Genomic DNA, 19535 nt, shown 5'->3' with positions numbered 1-19535 from the left:
ATCATCTCCATCAAATCGCCTTTACCGTCACCATTAAAAGTAAGTTTCATGATCTTAATAACACAAGAAAATAAACTTTATTTCATGTTCTTGAAACAGGAAAATAATACTTTATTTAAGTTCTTAATAACTATTTTGTTCATGAAAATAAATTCACATACTTAACGTGGGCCATCAACACAATACCCTCTTCAAACTCAACAACGTCATCATCACCATCATCTCCATCAAATCGCCTTTACCGTCACCATTAAAAGTAAGTTTCATGATCTTAATAACACAAGAAAATAAACTTTATTTCATGTTCTTGAAACAGGAAAATAATACTTTATTTAAGTTCTTAATAACTATTTTGTTCATGAAAATAAATAGCACAAAAGCAATACACAAACATGTTAATTTGGGTACAGTTTTGAGATTTTTTTAAGACGAAATCATAAACCCTATTTTCCCCATTACCCTAAGTTTGCGGCTTTTCAGTTCACAGGGATTCTCAATAATGTAACCCCCACAAAGGGCAAGCCCCTCCTGTATACACTTGAACACTGTGTACGGTATCATTTTCTGTGAACTCTCTATTTACCTCAACCTCCATCCACATTTGGTGGCGATGTTTTCACCCCTGTCTGTCGGTTTGTTTGTCTGTTTGTGAACACGATATCTCAAAAAGTTGTGGACGACTTATGGCAAAACTATGTGGATGAGTTGGTTAGGTGACAGGAACAAGCTGATTCGATTTTGGTTCAGGTCCAAATCCAGATCTGGCTCATCAATAGGATACAAAACGTAAAAAAATGCCACAATTAGCTATCTTAACAGGGATATAAACCTCAACAAGGATTTTGCCCAAGGCAGAACATCTCCTTGGGGAATGGGGGTGAGGGGGTGGGGAGAGGGGGTTATTAAGTTGCTACAACCTCCATTGTGTGACCCTTATCCCTCCAAGTAACAACCGAATGTATCACAGTCAAAAAACAGTCAGACACCAGATTGTGTATTTTAGTATAACTAGGGCATGCCCGTACTATATATAAGCTAGGACGTGCCCGTACGTGGGTGCCCGTTCCTTGCCAAAAAAAAAAAAAAAAAAAAATTTGTGTAGGGGTGTGTGTGTGTAAACATCCTAGGGCGTGCCCGTACGTGGGTGCAAAAAATCATGCGTGCAAACAACAACAACAAAAAAAAACTTTGAAACCACGTGGCAGTAACGACCACAGAACCCCCCCCCCCCCCTCTATTTACATGAATGGTTTGGTCCATTCGCAACGACCACAGAACCCCCCCCTCTATTTACATGCAATGGTTTGGTCCATTCGCAACGCCAAAGCGAACGGCGAACGGCTAAATCGCCATAGCTCGGTAAGTACTTGTCCGATTAATTTCAAACCTTGAAAAGGCACATCCTCGGGTCCCCAGCAATATACCTGGCAAGTTTCAAGTATATCGGACCGGTAGTTGTCGAGAAATCGTTGTCGCATACATACACACACACATACACACAGAGATTACTGGAATTATAGATAGATAGACAGCACATACTGTATTATGAGCACTTAAAAGTTAAGCCTCTAGTTCTGGTTCACTTGCATTTCAATAGGAATATAAAGTCTATCGCATAAATGTGGCAAAAAAGTAAATATTGCAAGGATACTTGAGAAGTTTCCAAAACAATAATGAGTTGAACAAATATCTCATCAAATACTGTACGCTGAATGTGAAACACTAACCTGCTTCCCCACATCACAGAGTGTGGTTGCCATTGTATGTTCTGCAAGACAATAGTAATTACTCCAACAACAAAAAGCACTTTAATTGCAAGATGAAAAAGCAACATAGTTCACTTATAAGCAACTTGGAATAGAATACAGATTGGTTCTTTCCCAGCCATGCTACTCCACCAACTCTGTCTCTCGGGTCAACTCTGGTCAAATTACTACTCTCCAACTGCTGTCCTGAACTCAGCACCCCAACCTTTGGCTATTTAAAGGGTGGGCCGAAGCACGGTTCACCAAGTCGAATATCCTGACCTGGCTCTTTTTTGCAAGCCTCCCTCAAGGTCAGTGTTCTCTCCCAAGACTGTAATCTACAATAATAAAAAAAGCGTGTATGTCAGTCCATCAGTAAGTGTATGTCAGTCTCCTCCATAACGCCAAAACCATGAAACTTAGCAGCCCAAAACTTTGCATGGATATTTCTGAACTCGAAGGGAGTACACGAGCAAAAACTGGGTGTTTGGTTGTGTTTTTGAACTAAAACTCAACTCAAGTATGCCTTGCATCAGAACAGGTCGGTTTCTGTACAATAAAGCTTCATATCTACAAATGGTAATATATCTGATCTTCATACCTACGAATCGCTGTATTCCTGTATACCTCACAACGCTTATAAACACCAGTGTTCATGCCATTATTAAATTTCCACGAAGCTCGATAATCTCTTCACCTGAACCAAATTTCTAATTTTTAACTGCAGCATTGACCTCACCAGCAGTTCCGACTGTTATAAAATTGTTCATTTGTCTAATGTGGACATTGTGGAACACTCCGAGTATCTCAACAGTTTTGTTGGAGTGCTTGCTTGAGTGCTTAAGGTGCATAGTGAGCGCTCTACAAACAGCTTGGTAATGGAACACCCCGCTAGATGGAACACCCGTGCTCACTCCTCAGATTGAGTCTATGTTATTAATTTCCTTCCTTTAAAAAGTAAAATGTACATGTAATCGACGAACGAAGGAACCCCCTCCCACCCCCCCCCCCCCCCGACCTCCCACCTGCAGTGTCATACGTTGTGCGGCACCTCAACTTTATTTTTGTGCGATCTGCTTTCATTATACGACACGTCAATTCCACATAAATAGATACATATTTTTTTTAAACGTCCATCGACCTCGTGTTGGAGTTCTGCCATGTTGGTTTAAGCTGTAAAAAGCATCGCCTGACATTTTGTGTTTTCTTTGACGTGATATATTTTTGAATTGAATTACGACAATTTCCCACTTCAATTCCTCTTTGATTTGAATTCCTTGTTTTGATGCTATGCGTGTGTATGTATAATATATGTATAATATATTGTTGCGGATCTTGAGCCCGTCGACGTACAGAGGGGGGATTAAGCCCTTCTCCCCCTCGAGCTTCGAGTCCATGAGGCCGCTACCCACTCTACACTCATGGGGGCGGATTGCTGAGCAATTCCAGCCACCAAACCCACAGCGAGCGCGTGTTAGGGTTTCCGGTCAAATACCCGAGTACCTTCGATACACGTGCCACTGCGAGGACGGGGGCTGAATCTCAAATGAGTCATGCTGGTTTGATATGCCTGAGCGGTTTGCATGTCGCGTAACTCGTGCCGTTGATTACGAGGAACCCGATCGAGCGGTTTTATCTCGTGCAATGCGAGGCCAATGGTGAAAAGACGTAAACGGCCAAGTTGGAAACAACACAGGTTTATTAACAATTGTACAATGGTCAGAGAAAAGAGACACAGGAGAGAAACTTAACCGTTCTTACTTATGTCCCAGACAAGGGCCCTCTGACTCACTCGGGGAAAGGGAGGAAGAAGAGGACGCTCTCAAAGCGCGGCCGCTTGGTGCAGCTCGCCCCGGACGGCTCGTTGGGCGTTCCCCCTTGGTGATGTTCGCGGCAGGGACATCGGCTTCAGCCGTGCACATACGGGAATCTCCGCAGCGTGTCCCGAATTCGGCAAGGCAAAAGCGCACGTGCAGGGAGTCCAGGCAAAGAGTTCGCCCAAGTATAGGGCCACGAGAGAGATCGTCCTGCGAGAGCATTTCCCAAGAGAGCGATGGCCAAAGAGAGAGAGCAGAGCCAGGGAGAACGGGGCAGCAGAGAGCGGGGGCAGAAGGCAGAGATCTCCGAGCGCTCAGAGCTTGCTCGGGGGTCCGGGGCGGGTCTTATATCCCCCCAGAGCCCCACTAGAATGTTCCACGGGCCTCCACTGGCCGCTGGGCGTCATGTGTCGTGATTGCCCCCCATCAGTTACTCCACTTAGTCCTCATTGGCCGCCATTGCTGGCCACTCCCCTTTAGCTCCCATTGGCCGCCGTTGTTGGCCACTCCCTTTTAGCTCCCATTGGCTGTTTTGCTGCTTACCAGCCACGCCCTCCGGCTCCTCCCTCAGGCCTCCTCGACTTGTCCTAGGCACAGCACATGGCATTCCAGGCCCAATGAGGCCTACCCTTACTTACCTGCCTCAACGCATACTAACACTGGGAAGGAGACTACTTCACATTTAATAAGAAATAACTGGCTAAAGCGAGGCTACATGTTGTGGTGCAACTAACTAAAAGGGGGGTTGCCTTTATTCTCAAAACCACAACACGACCCCCCTCTCTGACCAGACTCGTCCCGAGTCGACCTTAGTCGGAATGACTGGTAGAGTCTGGCATTCAATTTACAATTACCATTAATGTGACACATAGATATAATCCCCCTAACATTTACTCTGACCCATGTGTACGACATTTTTTTACACTAGATATGTCCCTCCTAATGCATTGAGCAGCTACTCTATCAGACTCACACCCACAACTATCCGTGTATTTTCGGAATTTTCAAACTAAACACATAGCCAGTGGGCACATTCTTATATGTACAAGCACAGAACTTAACCTTTATTTGCAATACTACGACCCAGGACCTGGACTTTGAGGAAAAGAATTGGAGGAAGGAAATCAAAGCACTTGCTACTTGCATCTTGCATCTTCTGGTCTTGTGTGTGCGGGCTAACAAAACCGGCTGGCCCTGACCGGCATACAGGCCATGTGAAACATCAGGGTCATCTAAGTCTTCACGTCTTCACACTTGGCACACAATTGCACACTTTTTTTTATATTTCCAAGCAGGGCCACTCGTCACGTGGTCCAACTGCGTGGCATCAGTGCCACTCAACAGGTGGTCCGAAGGTTCAAGGTGAATTGCAGCAAGATGCTGCACAGTAGAGGTGCGGGCCACAAGGCTTGTGGTCCATAGGTACAAGTGACATGGCAGGAAGGTGCTGCACAGGTCGGCCTCCAAATGGTCCTGGGGCGGGGAGGGAAGACAAGGCGCAACAAGCAAAATTAAAGGCACACAGTAGCACACGAAAAACAAGGTAACCAGGCACCACCATGCCTGGTGGGGTGCGAGGGACGTGGCAGAGCGAGCGGAGCAAGCTCATCCCTAACCGTCCATACCCCCCACCGTTGGCTACACTACCCTAGCCCCCCTTGTATTTACAATCTGTTTCTATGTCTGGTCTCCCATATCCCCCTCTAATTCCAAATTCGTCTCCAAATCCCTCCCAGGAAGAAAGGGATGGAACAAAACAATGTCTCACTCACGTCATGATGCGTCTCACGTTCCAAACAGCTTACAGAGCCTTATGGTGTGAAGCTCGCCCTCCTCGGTGAATGGCTGTGGATGGTGCAAAGGGATCTCACTTCCGAACTACTCTCATAGCATTACACATCTAAACTACCCGGGGTCGTACCCTGCCAATCGGCCTCTTTTAAACTATGTGGTTCTAAGAACCTGAAATCCCATTGCCCACACTGTGGTGCCCTCCAAATTTGGATCTCACCCCACAAATTTTCTATATGTGCCCTCGCACAATTTCGGGGCTGGGCCATGTAGCTCTACCAGCGGGTCTACCTACCTGCGCACCTCCGTCACTGTGCACACACTCCGGCGCCTCCCGAGCTTGCCTGCTCCTCATAACTACCCTAACTTGGGAAGGGCCTCCCTGGCACTTACCCCCTCGATGCCTACCTCAGCATTGGGCAACCCGGGTCCTCCCCTGGGATCCTCGGGCCCCACTCACGCACTAACCTAACCGGCTCCCAGAGCCTACCTGCGGCCTTACCTGGCCGACAAGCTACCAGGGACGGAGTGCCCCAATAACCACACTCACCAATTAAGCCACACGCCCAGCCACTCCATCGTCTCCTGCACCTCACAAAACACTACTTTCTACTACCCGCACCACAGGTGTCAATATCCATTCAATTTACCTATGCCCTCTACCTGGCTTTAAACTACCCCCCCGGGCTTTCACGAATGGGTTCCACTCCCCCCCCCCCCCATTCATTCCTTCACACCATGCATTCCACACCAATTATTCCACACCATTTATTTTGCACACCATTTATTTTGCACACCATTTATTTCCACACCACTTATTCTTACACCTCAACACAATTCCATTTATTCTCACTCACACAATTCCTCAAACACACAGCATCATCTACCTAACGAATTTCCCCTACAACTCGTGCTTCCCTCGTCGTCCCTTTAAACTATGCACACCCTTTTTCTTTAACAACCACCTAAACTCTCTACGTCCCCACTACAGTTCAGGTGTCCCTACTTTAATCTTGTCCCTAATGTCTTCTAAATCCCTAACATTATCCTAGCCCTCCCTCGGCTAGCTTCGGTGCCCCATGGAGGCAACCATTGCTGGCCCCTCCATGTGCCTAACACTGCCATCCCCCTAAACTAATGCTCATGGGCCCCCCCGTGGGAGGAATGGTTACACTACCATTCCCCCACGTGGGGTATACTACTCTCCCCAGTCCTCTACACTATGAGCCCCTCCATGTGGAGGTACGTTGTCACAGCTCGGCCTCGAAGGGCCGAGCGATCCATGCGGGTGGTTGGTCGCCTATATTGGTTGTCCGTCCGGCATTGACGATCCGAGGGCGGAGGAATTGATGGGCCCAAGTGCCGGGCTCCATCCCTGCGTGGGGCCCTTCGGTCCCACGCACGATGACCCAACCGGCCACGATCAAAGCACCTCACCCGATAAGGTGTGTGGCTCCGATAACCCATACCTCCCCTCGAACCCGGCCGACCGCCCTTGCTGCCATACAGCGCCAACCATACCGTGCGGGTGCCGGAGGCACGAATCGTGCACGCCGGTCCTTGTGAGACTGACGCAGCACCGATTCCCTCCGGTCCCCGCAGCACACAGTTCACCGGGGGCTCGCGTACGCTACTCGTCCCGCTAAGCACGACCCCGGTCAGTGTCGATGCCTGGGCCGCGTCATCACAACTCGCGACCCACTCCACACTCGCACACCCAGGCGCACACGCGCCCCTCACACACTCCGTCATCGCACACTCCGGTGCACTCTCTTCCTCCACACACTCCGGTGTGCACTCTTTCTCACACTCCGGTGCACACTCTTTTTCCACACACTCCGTCATCGCACACGCCGGTGCACACTCTTCTTTTACACACTCAGTTATCGCACATGCCGGTGCACACTCTTCTTCCACACACTCAGTCATCGCACACGCCGGTGCACACTCTTCTTTTACACACTCAGTCATCGCACACGCCGGTGCACACTCTTCTTTTACACACTCCGGTGTGCACTCTTTCTCACACTCCAGTGCACACTCTCTCTCACACTCTGTACCACTATCACTCGCACACCGCACAATGGGCCCTTCACGAACGCCCGTGTCCCGCCTCTCTCCCAAGCTCGCCGAGCACCCGTTCGCGTCAAACACATTCCCGCCATTATAACTCACCTCGGGCTCTCCTTCCCCTGCTTCTCCGCCAGCACCTGCAAATTTTTTATTGGGTTAGCAAGCACGGCATCACGGTGCGAACACGAACCTTGCACATGCTCCATAACTTCCTCCCGTGATTCGCTCCCTGTCTCTTCTGTCTCTTCAACCCCAATTATTTCTTCTTCCCGGGTTACCTCCTCTATTCCCCGGTGCGCTTCTACTATTTCCTCCACTAACTCGACGATCGTCGGCGCCCCCAAAACTTCCTCTTACCTTGGCGGGTGCGGGGCAGCGGTCCTAGAATATCCATAGCCACCCGCTCAAGGGGGGCCCCCACCTGATGTAATTGAAGGGGGGCCCTCATCCTCCGTGCTGGTCCCTTTTTGGCAGAACAGGCGTCGCATCTCCGACACCAGTCCTGTATGTCGCGCCCCATATTCACCCAATAGAACCTCCGGCGGACCCGAGATATTGTCTTTGTCCTGCCCAAATGGCCGCCGGAGCGGGTACCATGCACCTGTTGTAAGATGACGTTCTTGAATTTGTCTGGGACTATCACCAGCCAGGAAGTTCTATCAGAGGGAACCTCCACCCACTTGCGATATAAGATGTTGCCTTTCAACTCCAGGGTCTGTCACTGAGCCCAATACGCCTTCGTTTGCGCCCCGAGGGGGGTGACCTCTTCCCCCTTTGGTCTTTGCCCCAATTGGACCCAATTGAACACCGGCCCCAGGACAGGATCCTCCTGCTGGGCCGTGCTCCAAGCCAAATCTCCAAATTCCTCGTCCGCGGTTAGTGGCAAAATTGGCCCTCTCACCCGGGTTGCCCGGACGACGAGAATCGGGGCAGAATCGCCCAATTGCTCCCTCTCCTCGTGTCTCGCACAAAATTTGCAGTTTTCCCCCAGACAAGGACGCCGAGAGAGTGCGTCCGCATTACCATGGGCCTTCCCGGCCATATGGGTCACATTGAAATCGTACTGCTGCAACTTTTCCAACCACCTTGCAATTTGGCCCTCCGGTTCCTTGAACCGCAGGAGCCATTGCAGGGAGGAATGCTCAGTTCGAACCGAAAATTTCCGCCCGTACAGGTACGGGTGGAAATGGTTCATGGCAGCCAGCATAGCCAATAACTCTTTGCGAGTGACACAATAATTTCGCTCGGGCCTACTTAAGGCCCGACTATAGTAACCAATCACTCTCTCCACGCCCTCCTGTGTCTGAGACAAAACTGCGCCCAATCCTTCCTGGCTCGCATCCGTGTCCAGGGTAAATGCCCCGTTACTAGTGGGGTAAGCTAGAAGGGGTGCGGATGTTAGACACCCCTTCAATTTTTGGAAGGCCTCGTGGCACTCCCGTGTCCAATTAAATCGCGTCCCCTTCTCCGTAAGCCGGTGGAGGGGACGGGCCAACTCCGCAAATTTTGCCACAAAGCGCCGGTAGTAGGAGCAGAGTCCTAAAAATCCCCGCACCTCTTTGATGGTACGTGGTGCGGGCCACTCCTCTACCGCTTTAATTTTGTCTGGGTCCGTTTGTACCCCCTCGCGGCCGATCACGTGACCTAGATAGGCCACCTCTCTTGCAAACAAGGTGCACTTACTCGGGTTCAGCTTTAACCCTGCCTGTCTGAGGCACCCGAACACCTGGTCCAAATTAGCTAACGCCTGGGGGAAGGTCTTGGCATGTACCAGGACGTCATCCAGGTATACCAGGCATGATTGCCATGGCATGCCGCCTAGTACATGTTCCATCAATCTCTCAAAGGTGGCGGGGGCGTTACACAAACCAAACGGCATCACAGTGAACTGATACAGCCCCTTACCTGTGGAAAATGCCGTTTTCTCCTTCCCTGTCCGATCCATCTCCACCTGCCAATACCCACTCTTGAGGTCCAAAGTTGTGAACCAATTTGAGCCCGCAACGGCATCGAGGGTGTCATCAATCCTTGGCAGGGGATATGAGTCCTTGAGTGTCACGTTGTTTAGCTGGCGATAGTCCACGCAGAACCGCGTGGTCCCATCCTTCTTTTTGACCAGCACAACAGGTGACATCCAAGGACTTCCCGAGGGCTCAATCACACCTGCGTCGAGCATTTTTTTTACCTGCTCGTCAGCTTCCGCCCTCTTGCTCCAAGGGAGCCGTCGGGCGGCCTGACGAATAGGCCGGGCCTCACCGGTGTAGATCTGATGTTTCACCAGGCCCGTACGTCCAATATCCTCGGTGGACAAGGAAAAGAGGTCCAAATGGGACCCAACCAGTTTGTGTAAGGCCTCCCTCTGGGTACCTCCCAACTCTACACTACTACGATTTACCATCTCGCAAATGGGATCGGGCCAATTCCTTTTACTTATTGAAGGCTCCCCCTGGGGCCGGCTCGGCTGGACGTTCTCGCCCCTCACTGACGCGACTTCTCTAACTGGGGTGCAGCCAGCTACCTTCGTGCCCCTCACTATAGTGCGTGGTTCTGTGCTAATATTAATTACTCGGACGGCCACTACCGGCCCGTCCGTTTTTACAAGGGTGCGGCCCACGATTAAACCAGGTATGGATCGCGCTGCCACCGGTTCGACCAGGCCGCAGGATTCCTGCCATGTCGGGCGGGCTGACCATTGGGCCGGCACTATGGCCTCGGCCCCCGGAGGGATGGTCACGGCCTCAGGAGCCTCCAGCTCCACCCTCTCGGTCGTGCTCACCCCCTCCAATGGTAGCTCCTCCACCCCCCATTGCAGGATCCCCCGACCCAAGTCGATTTTACAACCGCCGGCAGTCAACAAATCCAACCCTATTAAGCACGGGTCGCACACCTCCGCCACCCAAACCTCTATCTCTTGCTTTACCGATCCCAACTTGAGGGTCACAAAACCATGCCCTATGATCGGAGCCGTTGCCCCGGTAGCCAGCTGCAAGCTATGATTTTCCAGACGCTGGATTTTACCCCAGCCGTCTGCACTCGAATTAAGGACCACGGGGCTGATGATCGTGGCGCTGGCTCCCGTGTCCACCACGGCGTCTACCCCCACGCCGGCAATTTTGCACCGAATTGTCAAACTACCTGTTCCAATTTGGCCACAATGAATGACCTGTCGCGTCAACGAGGGCTTCTTTCCATCCCCTACTGCCGAACACCGCCCTGCATGCCCGGCACGTTCTAGTTTCCCTGGCCCTGGCGGGGGGGTGTCTGTGGTCAGCTAGGCCGATCGATACTGGGCGGAGTTGAGGGCATCGGCTGACGGGGAACGTCCCGGCGCGGAGCTCGACACTCCCACGCACGGTGACCCATCCTACCACAATTAAAGCACCTCACCTGGTAAGGTGCTTGCCTCCGGTATTCCAAATTTCCCCCCTGTATGTCCGAATTGGGGTACTCTGTCGGGGACTACCGGGTGCCATCACTGGAGCCGCCTGCCATGGTCCAGGTCCCGCTAGACGCCGATCCACCAGCCTCCGAACCATGCTCTCCAGGTCAGGGCCCCCGTCGGGGCCGGCCCCCCGGGGGGGGGCGACCCCCATCACGGGCCCTACGTGACGCACCGCCACTGCATGGCGCTCGCCTCCCCGGGCCAGGGGCCTCGCTGCTTCCCAACGGGCTGCAGCGTCGGCCGCCTGACTCATGGTCTGCGGGCGCCACATGGCGAGCTGTTGTCGGAGCTCCAGGTCCGGAAGGGCCTGAATAAAGTGATCCAGCGCCAGGCTTTCCTGGGAACTCGCTGCCATGTCCGCGTGTGCAATCCCTACCGCGCGGCGAATATCGTGAGCAAGTTCCCCGATGGTCTCCTGGGGCTTGCGTTTACGCTGCGGAAGTTGAGCTTTAACAAGCTCGCTTTGCTGCTCGATACCGAAACGGTTAATTAAAGCCGCACAGAGAGCTGACAAGGTGAGAGCACCGGTGGTAAAGCTGTCAGCACCTCCGCCGCCGCACCGCGCAGCGCCCCTACCAGGTGTACTCCACCTTCGTCCGGATTCCAACCGTTGCCTTTACACACGTACTCAAACTGCGCCAGGTACGCCCTCAAATCGCTTTTGCTGTCATACGGCGCGAGTGGGACCTTGTGGGCGCCCGAAGGTCAGACCCCGCACGTCACTCCTTGCGGGATCAACGCGGGACCAAACCGTTCGGGCTCCCACAGTACGCTATTCCCGGGGGGCTCCCGCGCGTCCCCCGTCCCTCCAAACACCACCCCTCTTGGTGTCGATGCCTGGGTCGCCCTTCCGCAACCCGCTACCCACTCCATACCCGCACATTCTTGCTCACCAGCACCCCCCTCACTCCCCATAGCCAAACCTCCTTGTACACCTCCTCTTTCCACACACTCCGGACCAGTCATACACCTCACTATTGGTCCCTCACGAACACCCGGGTCTAAATCAACCCCCAAGCCGACTGAAGCTCCCCTCACATCATATACTCTATCTCTTCCTGGTTACTCCCTCCTCCGGTATGATAGACCTGAGCCTCGGCCTGGTGGTGGGGTGGCTATCTTTATCAAAAACTCTCTTCCTCACTCTCCTTGCACTGCCCTCTCTCCTCCTCACCCCCAGGAGTACCTCTGGCTACGGCTTCCTCTCCGCTCCCACCTTTTGTTCATATGTGTTCTGTACCGTCCCCCAAACAGTGATGACTCCATCTACATTTCACTGTCTGACAACATGGACCAACTTCTATCCACTCATCCCAACTCTCTCTTCCTCATATGTGGTGACTTCAATTGTCATCATGCCACCTGGTTGGGTGTGGGTTCCTCTCTCACCAGTCATGGCACCTCAGCAAAGGACTTCTGTGACTCACTGGGATTGACACAATCTGTCAATTTCCCGACCCGGATCTCAGCCAATGGAGTATCTTCTCTTCCAGACTTGGTTATGACTAACTTCCCTGCTAATGTCTGCTGCTCTTCTTCTGCTCCAATCGGTTCTTCTGATCATGTGCTTGTCAAAGTGGACATCTCTCTGGCCATTCTCAGAGAGCCTCCTCAGCGTCGACGAGTCTGGCATTTCACTCAGGCCGACTGGGACGGTCTTCAAGCAGCCATCAATCGTCTGGATTGGTCTCCCATCTCCACTGCCTCTGACATCAATTCTTCCTGGGAATTCTTCCAAAGCAAACTGATCTCTCTCATGCATAGATTTATCCCATCTCGCCTTCAGTTGTCTTACCCTTCCTCCCGTCCATGGTACACTGAATCTTGTGGTGAGGCAGTTGCCCTGAAACAACTTGCCTTTGCCTCTTGGAAGGCTAATCCAACTGAAGGAAATCTCAGTTCCTTCCACCAAGCTCGGAACAAGTGTGTGTCTACCCTCAGGAGTGCCAGGAAGCACTATCTCTCCTCACTCAAGAATGAACTCTCAAACCTGTCTCCTTCCTCCAAATCCTGGTGGCGTCTGGTCAAATCCGTTTCTGGTGTTTGTTCCCCCTCCATCCCCTCCCTTACCTCAAATGGCCACACAGTTGACATCGCACGTGACAAAGCCGAATGCCTCAACTCTGTGTTTGCCTCAAAATCCTTAATCCCAAACCCATCTCTCTCTGTTCCCACCTTTCCCAGTCGAACCAAACTGCTCCTGGACTCTGTGACCTTCTCTCCTGACAAGGTGGAGGAGTTTTTGTCAAACCTCGACTCTGATTCTGCAACTGGACCAGATGGCATCAGCCCACGTGTCCTAAAATCCTGCTCTGCCGCTCTATCTCACCCTCTCTCTGTTCTTTTCACCCTATCTTTTGCTCAAGGTCATCTGCCAGCATCCTGGAAATCAGCAAACATTACCGCTTTACACAAAAAAGGTGCAAAAACAGATCCTTGCAACTACAGACCAATCAGCCTGCTCCCAATTATCAGCAAAGTCATGGAATCCATCATTGCTTCGGATATGAAATCTTTCCTCTTCTCCAATGGCTTGATCTCTGATCATCAATTTGGTTTCAGACCAGGTCACTCTACTCTGGACATGCTGCTTCTGCTGTCTCAACAATGGATGGAGGTCCTCAATGCCAAACAGGAAATCAGAGCTGTCTCCCTTGACATATCACGTGCCTTCGATACGGTCTGGCACCCAGCTCTGCTCACCAAACTCTCCTCCTATGGTATCCATGGAAATCTCCATGCATGGCTTGCGGACTTCCTCTCTGGTCGTAGTCAACGTGTGGCCCTGAATGGATTTCTCTCATCTCCCCTTCCCGTTCAGGCTGGAGTTCCCCAAGGCAGTGTGCTGGGCCCTGTGCTTTTTCTGGTCTTTATCAATGATCTCTCCGACTCTCTGGAAAATCCTCTGTATCTCTTTGCTGATGACTCCACTCTCTGCCGCTCCATTCCTCTTCCCTCAGATCGGCAGTCTGCAGCCTCCTCACTCTCTGAAGACCTGGACAAAATCACAGACTGGTCAAACATGTGGAACATGTCTTTCAATCCTGACAAATCTCACACTCTTACTATGTCTGTCCGAAAAGATCGACTGGACAACCCTCCCATCTACTTTCTCAAAAATCCTCTCCAAGAAGTTCTGTCACTCGAGCTTTTGGGTCTCACCATCTGCCATGATCTTTCTTGGGAAAACCACATTTCCAAGCTGGCCTCCAAAGCCAGTCGCCGACTGGGCATCCTCCGTCGTGCGAAGTCCTTCCTAGGCACACCTGAGCTCCTCACCACATACAAGGCTTTCATCCGCAGCTCAATGGAATACTGTTCTCCCCTATGGGCTGGTGCTCCTGCCTCACACCTGGCTCGGCTTCACGCTGTTGAATCCAAAGCTTTCAGAATCATTGGAATCTCCCGCGATGAAGCTATCTCTGAGGGCCTTTCACTCACTCACCGCAGGCAGGTAGGTGGTCTTTCTGTCTTCTACCGACTCCTCTCCGGCCTTGCTCCCCCAGCTCTCTCTGTGCTCTGTCCCCCAAATATTCCTACAGGTCGCACAAGATCTGCCAGCCACCCTCTGATGGTTAAACTGCCGAAATCTCGGCTCTCTGCTCACCTTCACTCTTTCATTCCTCTTTTCTCCCGCCTCTGGAACAAACTCCCATACTCACTTCAATCACACTCCTCCCTCCAGGTCTTCAAAACAGCTGTTCACCACCATCTCTTATCTTCCCCCATCCAAAACCTTGATCTTTTCTACCCCCACTAATTCACCCCAGATCCACCTTGTTTGAAATTCCAACTTCTTTCCTGGAAGTCTTGGCAGTGTCCATACGTTTTATACCTCTCCCACCCCCCCCCCCCCTTCCCATGCCTTCCCCCCAAAGCCCTCTCCCTCCCACAGTTCTCTCGATGTCTCCATGTCTCTCGGTCCCTGCTCTCAAATGTTGTGTTTGTGTCCTTCCCCCTCTCTCCCCATCTTGTCTACCGCTCCCGATGTTATTTGTTTTGTGTGTCTGTTTGTCTTTCTGTGTGATTAATGTTCGCTCTTTCACGAGCCTCGATCTTGTATACAAAACAAAAAAAAAAAAAAAAAAAAAAAAAAATACATTTCCGAATATATCGCCACTCACCTTGACACCTCGTCTCCGCACCTCCTCTGCCACCTGCAAACTCTTTATTTGGTTAGTGAGCACATCATCACGATTCGAGCACAGACCTTGTACCAATTCCATTACTTCCTCCTTTATTTCCTTTTTAGTTTCCCTTCGTCTCTTCTTAATTTCACTCACCCCTTCTTCCACCTCCTCTAATTTTTCCTTTACTTCCTTCATCTCCCTGTGCGCCCCCTCTATCTCTTCCTCTAACGCCACTTTAACCGTTTCTATGTGCGTCCTCACTTCTCGGTCCTTCGTCTCCATTACTTCTGTCACCTCTTCCAACTTCTTCGTCAACCCCTCATGTACCATCTGACATTCCTTTTGTGTCGCTATTAATTCGTTCTTAATGTCTTTTTGTGTCGCTTTTAACCCCCCGATTATTGCAGTGTTCTTTTCCACTTGGTCCACTAGTTCCTTTTGTCCCACTGTCAGCTGTTCTACTCCCTTCGTCAGACCCTCTATGCCCCCCTGTAACCTAGCCGTATTATTCCTCACCTCTTTCTCTATACGCTTTTCGCCTCGCTTTACCTCCTCGCGTACCCCCGAGACCTCCTCACTTACACCTCGTCGTATCTCCTCTTTCATCTCCTCCATCTGGTTCCCCATCTGTTCGATTTCCCGGGCGGATTGCTCCCCTATTTCCCGCAATTTGTCTTCCATCCTATTTTCTAACCCCATTCACCCATTTTTCACCTCTTTTATCCCGTTGTCTAACCCCTCAAATTTGTCGTCTAACTTCCCAAATTTCTTGTCTAATCCCTTAAAATTATTGTCTAACCCCTCAAATTTAGCTTCTAGCCGTTCCCCCATTTCTCCCATTTTGCCCCCCATCTCGCCCCCCAATCGCTCACTATCAGCCCTCACTTCATCCCTCATTCGCTCACTATCAGCCCTTGCTTCGTTCCTCATTCGCTCACTATCAGCCCTTGCTTCGTCCCTCATTCGCTCTATACTGTCGTTTTTTTTCTGCATTTCCACCATGAACTGGGTCATGAAGGCTTGCATTTGGGCCGCGCTCATTGGTTCCGCGGCCGTGGCCCCCTCAACCACGTGCGCGAGAGCGCCATTTTGTGCGTCTGAAACCCCCGCAACCACATTGCCATTTTTCTCCTCCTCCCTTTCCTCCACATACATTTCCCCGAGGTCCTGGGTCGATTCCACCCCGTCTATCTCTCCCACCTGCATCCCGTCGCCTTGACCAGCCATGGCGCGATTTCAAAATTCGGGTTTTGCTTTAAAAACAAAACAATTTCCAGCTGCCTGTAATTTTGAGCGCGTTAAGCGCGCTTCGGGCCTCGTATCTCACTCCCCGACACCAATTGTTACGGTACGCGGTTAAAGATGGTATGTTTGCCGAGCGGAGGCTCCGCGACCGAACAGTGCTTCCCTGACTAAAACCCGATTCACCCCAAACTTTGGCCGTATCGCGCCGCAGCTACTCAATATGGAAACCTCTAAAGCGACCGAACGAGAATGAAGAAGAAGAAGAAGTACGGAGGAATAACAGGATTTATTAAGTATTTTCACAAGCCAAAGCAACGAGAGCAGTCGGTTATATACAGAAAATGGAAGGAGCAGACACACAGTGAAATCATTAGCTTACCTATTCAAGCTTAATTAATAAACCCCAGGACAACATTAAAGACAGACGGACGATCACACTTACACGGGGAAATGCAGGCAGGAAGGAATGGCTTGGAGATGGGAGGCTTTTAGAGGCAAGGAAGGTTCAGCGGGTACTGGGCACGGTCGGGCCAGAAGGCACCGCCGTCAAGAAGCCGAGCTTTGGTCCCAAACTGCGCGGGCGAACTTCCTTTCTCCGTACTGCCTCGTGCGCTCCTTGCGTTGCCCCGGTCCGTTTCTCCTGCAGCGCGGCACGTCTCACAGCGGCTCGGTCACACCTGCTCGTCTCCAGCGCATCTCCTGGACCCAGAACTCATCCCTCCTCTCAGCTCATCTCCTTTTGGGAGCATCCCGCAGCGGGTTATATAGGCCCCCTCTTCACCCTTTTCGAACCTTCCCCAAACGTTCTCTCTCCGCCCTCTCAAGCCAAACCCCTCATTCTGGGTTGGATGAGCGGGGCCGACTTACTCCTCCCCTCTATGACGAGGTGGAGACCCGCCTTTCTTCTTCGGCGTTACCTCGTGCGTAATGGAGTCAACTGCTGCAAAGTGGACGGCAGATGAAAATGCAGCAAAGTGCAAACCTGGCACTTGGAAGCTGCCATGGGGCGTCGGAGGGCCTACTCTTATTTAATTCGGTGCAATGAAGAGTCAAACTAGTGGGAAACACATCCTTAGCCTACACAGAGAATAAGGGACTAACTATTTAAAAGGATATATCGTGTCCTGTGTGTAGGTTTATGGAATTAACTAAGAGGACGAGCTGCGACCATTCTTTACATTACGAGGGTGTTACACACAACAAAACCATACTTTTCACATTCGTTACACTTTCTCAAAATTGTTACACTTCTCAAATCCGTTACACTTCTCAAATCCGTTACAATATATATATATATATATATATATATATATATATATATATATATATATATATATATATATATATATATATACATACATATATATATATATATATATATATATATATATATGGAATTACCGTAACGGAAGTTCAAACAAGCCGCGGAGCCTCGGTGGCAATGGTGCACTCGTAAGTCGATACGGGAGAGATTACGTGTGCGGATGTTGTTTGTCTTTATCTCCATATGCGGGTTTCCGAAGGTGGAACGGAGCCCTCCTGGGTCTCAAATTAACCACCTTCATGTGTGTGTGTTTGTGTGTGTGTGTGTGTGTGTGTGTATATATAGGTGTGTGCACGTATATATATGTGTGTGTGTGTGTGTGTGTGTGTGTGTGTGTGTGTGTGTATAGGTGTGTGCTCGTATATATGTGTGTGTATATAGGGGTGTGCACGTACAGTCACGTGAAAACGTCAGTACACACCACGTAAAGTTTTGACTTTTTCAACATATTTCAACATACAGCTATTTGATCTTCATTTCAACAATATTGATAGATAAAGGTTCTATAATGTAACAAATATCATGAAACATTTACATTTTGTAGTCAATTGTATAATTTAAATAAACATAAATGCAAATTTCACATGTGGAAAAAGTAAGTACACCCCAACATTTATCACTACTTCAAATACCTAAAATTAGAATCAGGTGCACCAGCTCAGGTGCAAATGATTAGAACATCGTTAGAGAGGATCTTGGAGGAACCTCTCTTATTTACACCTCAGACATTTAGTTTGGTTTGCTCTTTGTTGCTGAAGTGTGCGGCATCACCATGCCTAGATCAAAAGAGCTCTCTGAGGCGTTCAGAAAGAAGGCTATAGATGCCTACGAGTCTGGGAAGGGATTTAAAAAGATCTCCAAACAATCTGAAATCAATCATTCGACTGTCCGGAAGATCATCTACAAGTGGAGAAGATTCCAAAGAACTGCCAACTTGTTCAGGTGAGGCCACCCCAGCAAATTCAACCCGAGAGCAGACCGCAAGATGCTGAATGAAGTCTCTAAGAACCCCAGAATGTCATCACAGCACCTACAGGTAGCTCTTGCCACTGTTGATGTCAAAGTGCACGAGTCTACCATGAGAAAGAGGCTGCACAAATTTGATCTACATGGGAGGTGTGCCAGGAGGAAACCTTTGCTGTCCAGAAAGAACATCAGGGCAAGACTAAAGTTTGCCAATGAACACCTAGGCAAAGACAAGCACTTCTGGAACAATGTGCTCTGGACAGGTGAGTCAAAGTTAGAGCTATTTGGCCACAGTACCAGAAGACATGTTTGGCAAAAACCAAAGACAGCATTTGACCACAAGAACCTGATACCAACTGTAAAGCATGGTGGTGGAAATATTATGGTTTGGGGCAGCTTTGCTGCATCATGGCCTGGGCAGCTCACCATCATAGAATCCACTATTAATTCTTCATTGTACCAGAGGGTGCTTGAGGATAATGTGAGGCCATCTGTCGGAAAGTTGAAGCTTAACCGAAGGTGGACCTTGCAACATGACAATGACCCTACACATCTATCTATAATTCCAGTAATCTCTGTGTGTTTGTTTGTACGTTTGTACGTTTGTACGTTTGTACGTTTGTACGTTTGTACGTTTGTTTGTCTGTGACCGCTGTTTCTCGACAACCACGGGTCCGATATACTTTAAACTTGCCAGGTATATTGCTGGGGACCCGAGGATGTGCCTTTTCAAGGTTTCATATTAATCGGACAATTACTTACCGAGCTATGTCCAAAAAACGATTCAACCAATCAGAGAGCAGCGAGCTATCGCGTGTGCCGAACGTGGCGGACACACTCTGCCTCGGATGGCACATTTGAGAGCGTATTCATTTATTTCACGTTTGCAAACTATGTTGGCGCTATGTTGGCGTTAAACTATGTTTTAAAACTAATAAAAACCCCGGGGGGATTGTCACTGTACTCGCAAGCCGTTCGCCGTTCGCTTTGGCGTTGCGAATG

At 50.2% G+C, this 19535-nt stretch overlaps 2 protein-coding genes across 15 annotated transcripts in view; one reads left to right on the top strand and one right to left on the bottom strand.

Annotated features, from left to right (window-relative positions):
* METTL22 (methyltransferase 22, Kin17 lysine) overlaps positions 1 to 19535 on the bottom strand; it is a 71086-nt gene that overhangs the window by 29891 nt on the left and 21660 nt on the right. For all 14 annotated transcript variants that reach the window (XM_078774223.1, XM_078774230.1, XM_068110550.2 and 11 more), the window contains exon 4: positions 1728 to 1768. In XM_078774223.1, the coding sequence (XP_078630349.1) occupies positions 1728 to 1768 (41 nt within the window). The remainder of the gene's footprint in view (positions 1 to 1727; positions 1769 to 19535) is intronic.
* Positions 17675 to 19535, top strand: part of RPS9 (ribosomal protein S9) — a 40332-nt gene continuing 38471 nt past the window's right edge. Inside the window, exon 1 of the mRNA XM_068110558.2 lies at positions 17675 to 17695. The gene's annotated coding sequence lies outside the window, so the exon portion shown is untranslated. The remainder of the gene's footprint in view (positions 17696 to 19535) is intronic.

The sequence above is a fragment of the Myxine glutinosa genome, chromosome 3, assembly GCF_964187855.1.
Source record: "Myxine glutinosa chromosome 3, kmMyxGlut1.1, whole genome shotgun sequence".
NCBI lineage: Eukaryota > Metazoa > Chordata > Myxini > Myxiniformes > Myxinidae > Myxine > Myxine glutinosa.
Note: the sequence above shows the minus strand (reverse complement) of the source record. Positions and strands in the feature narration are given on the sequence as shown.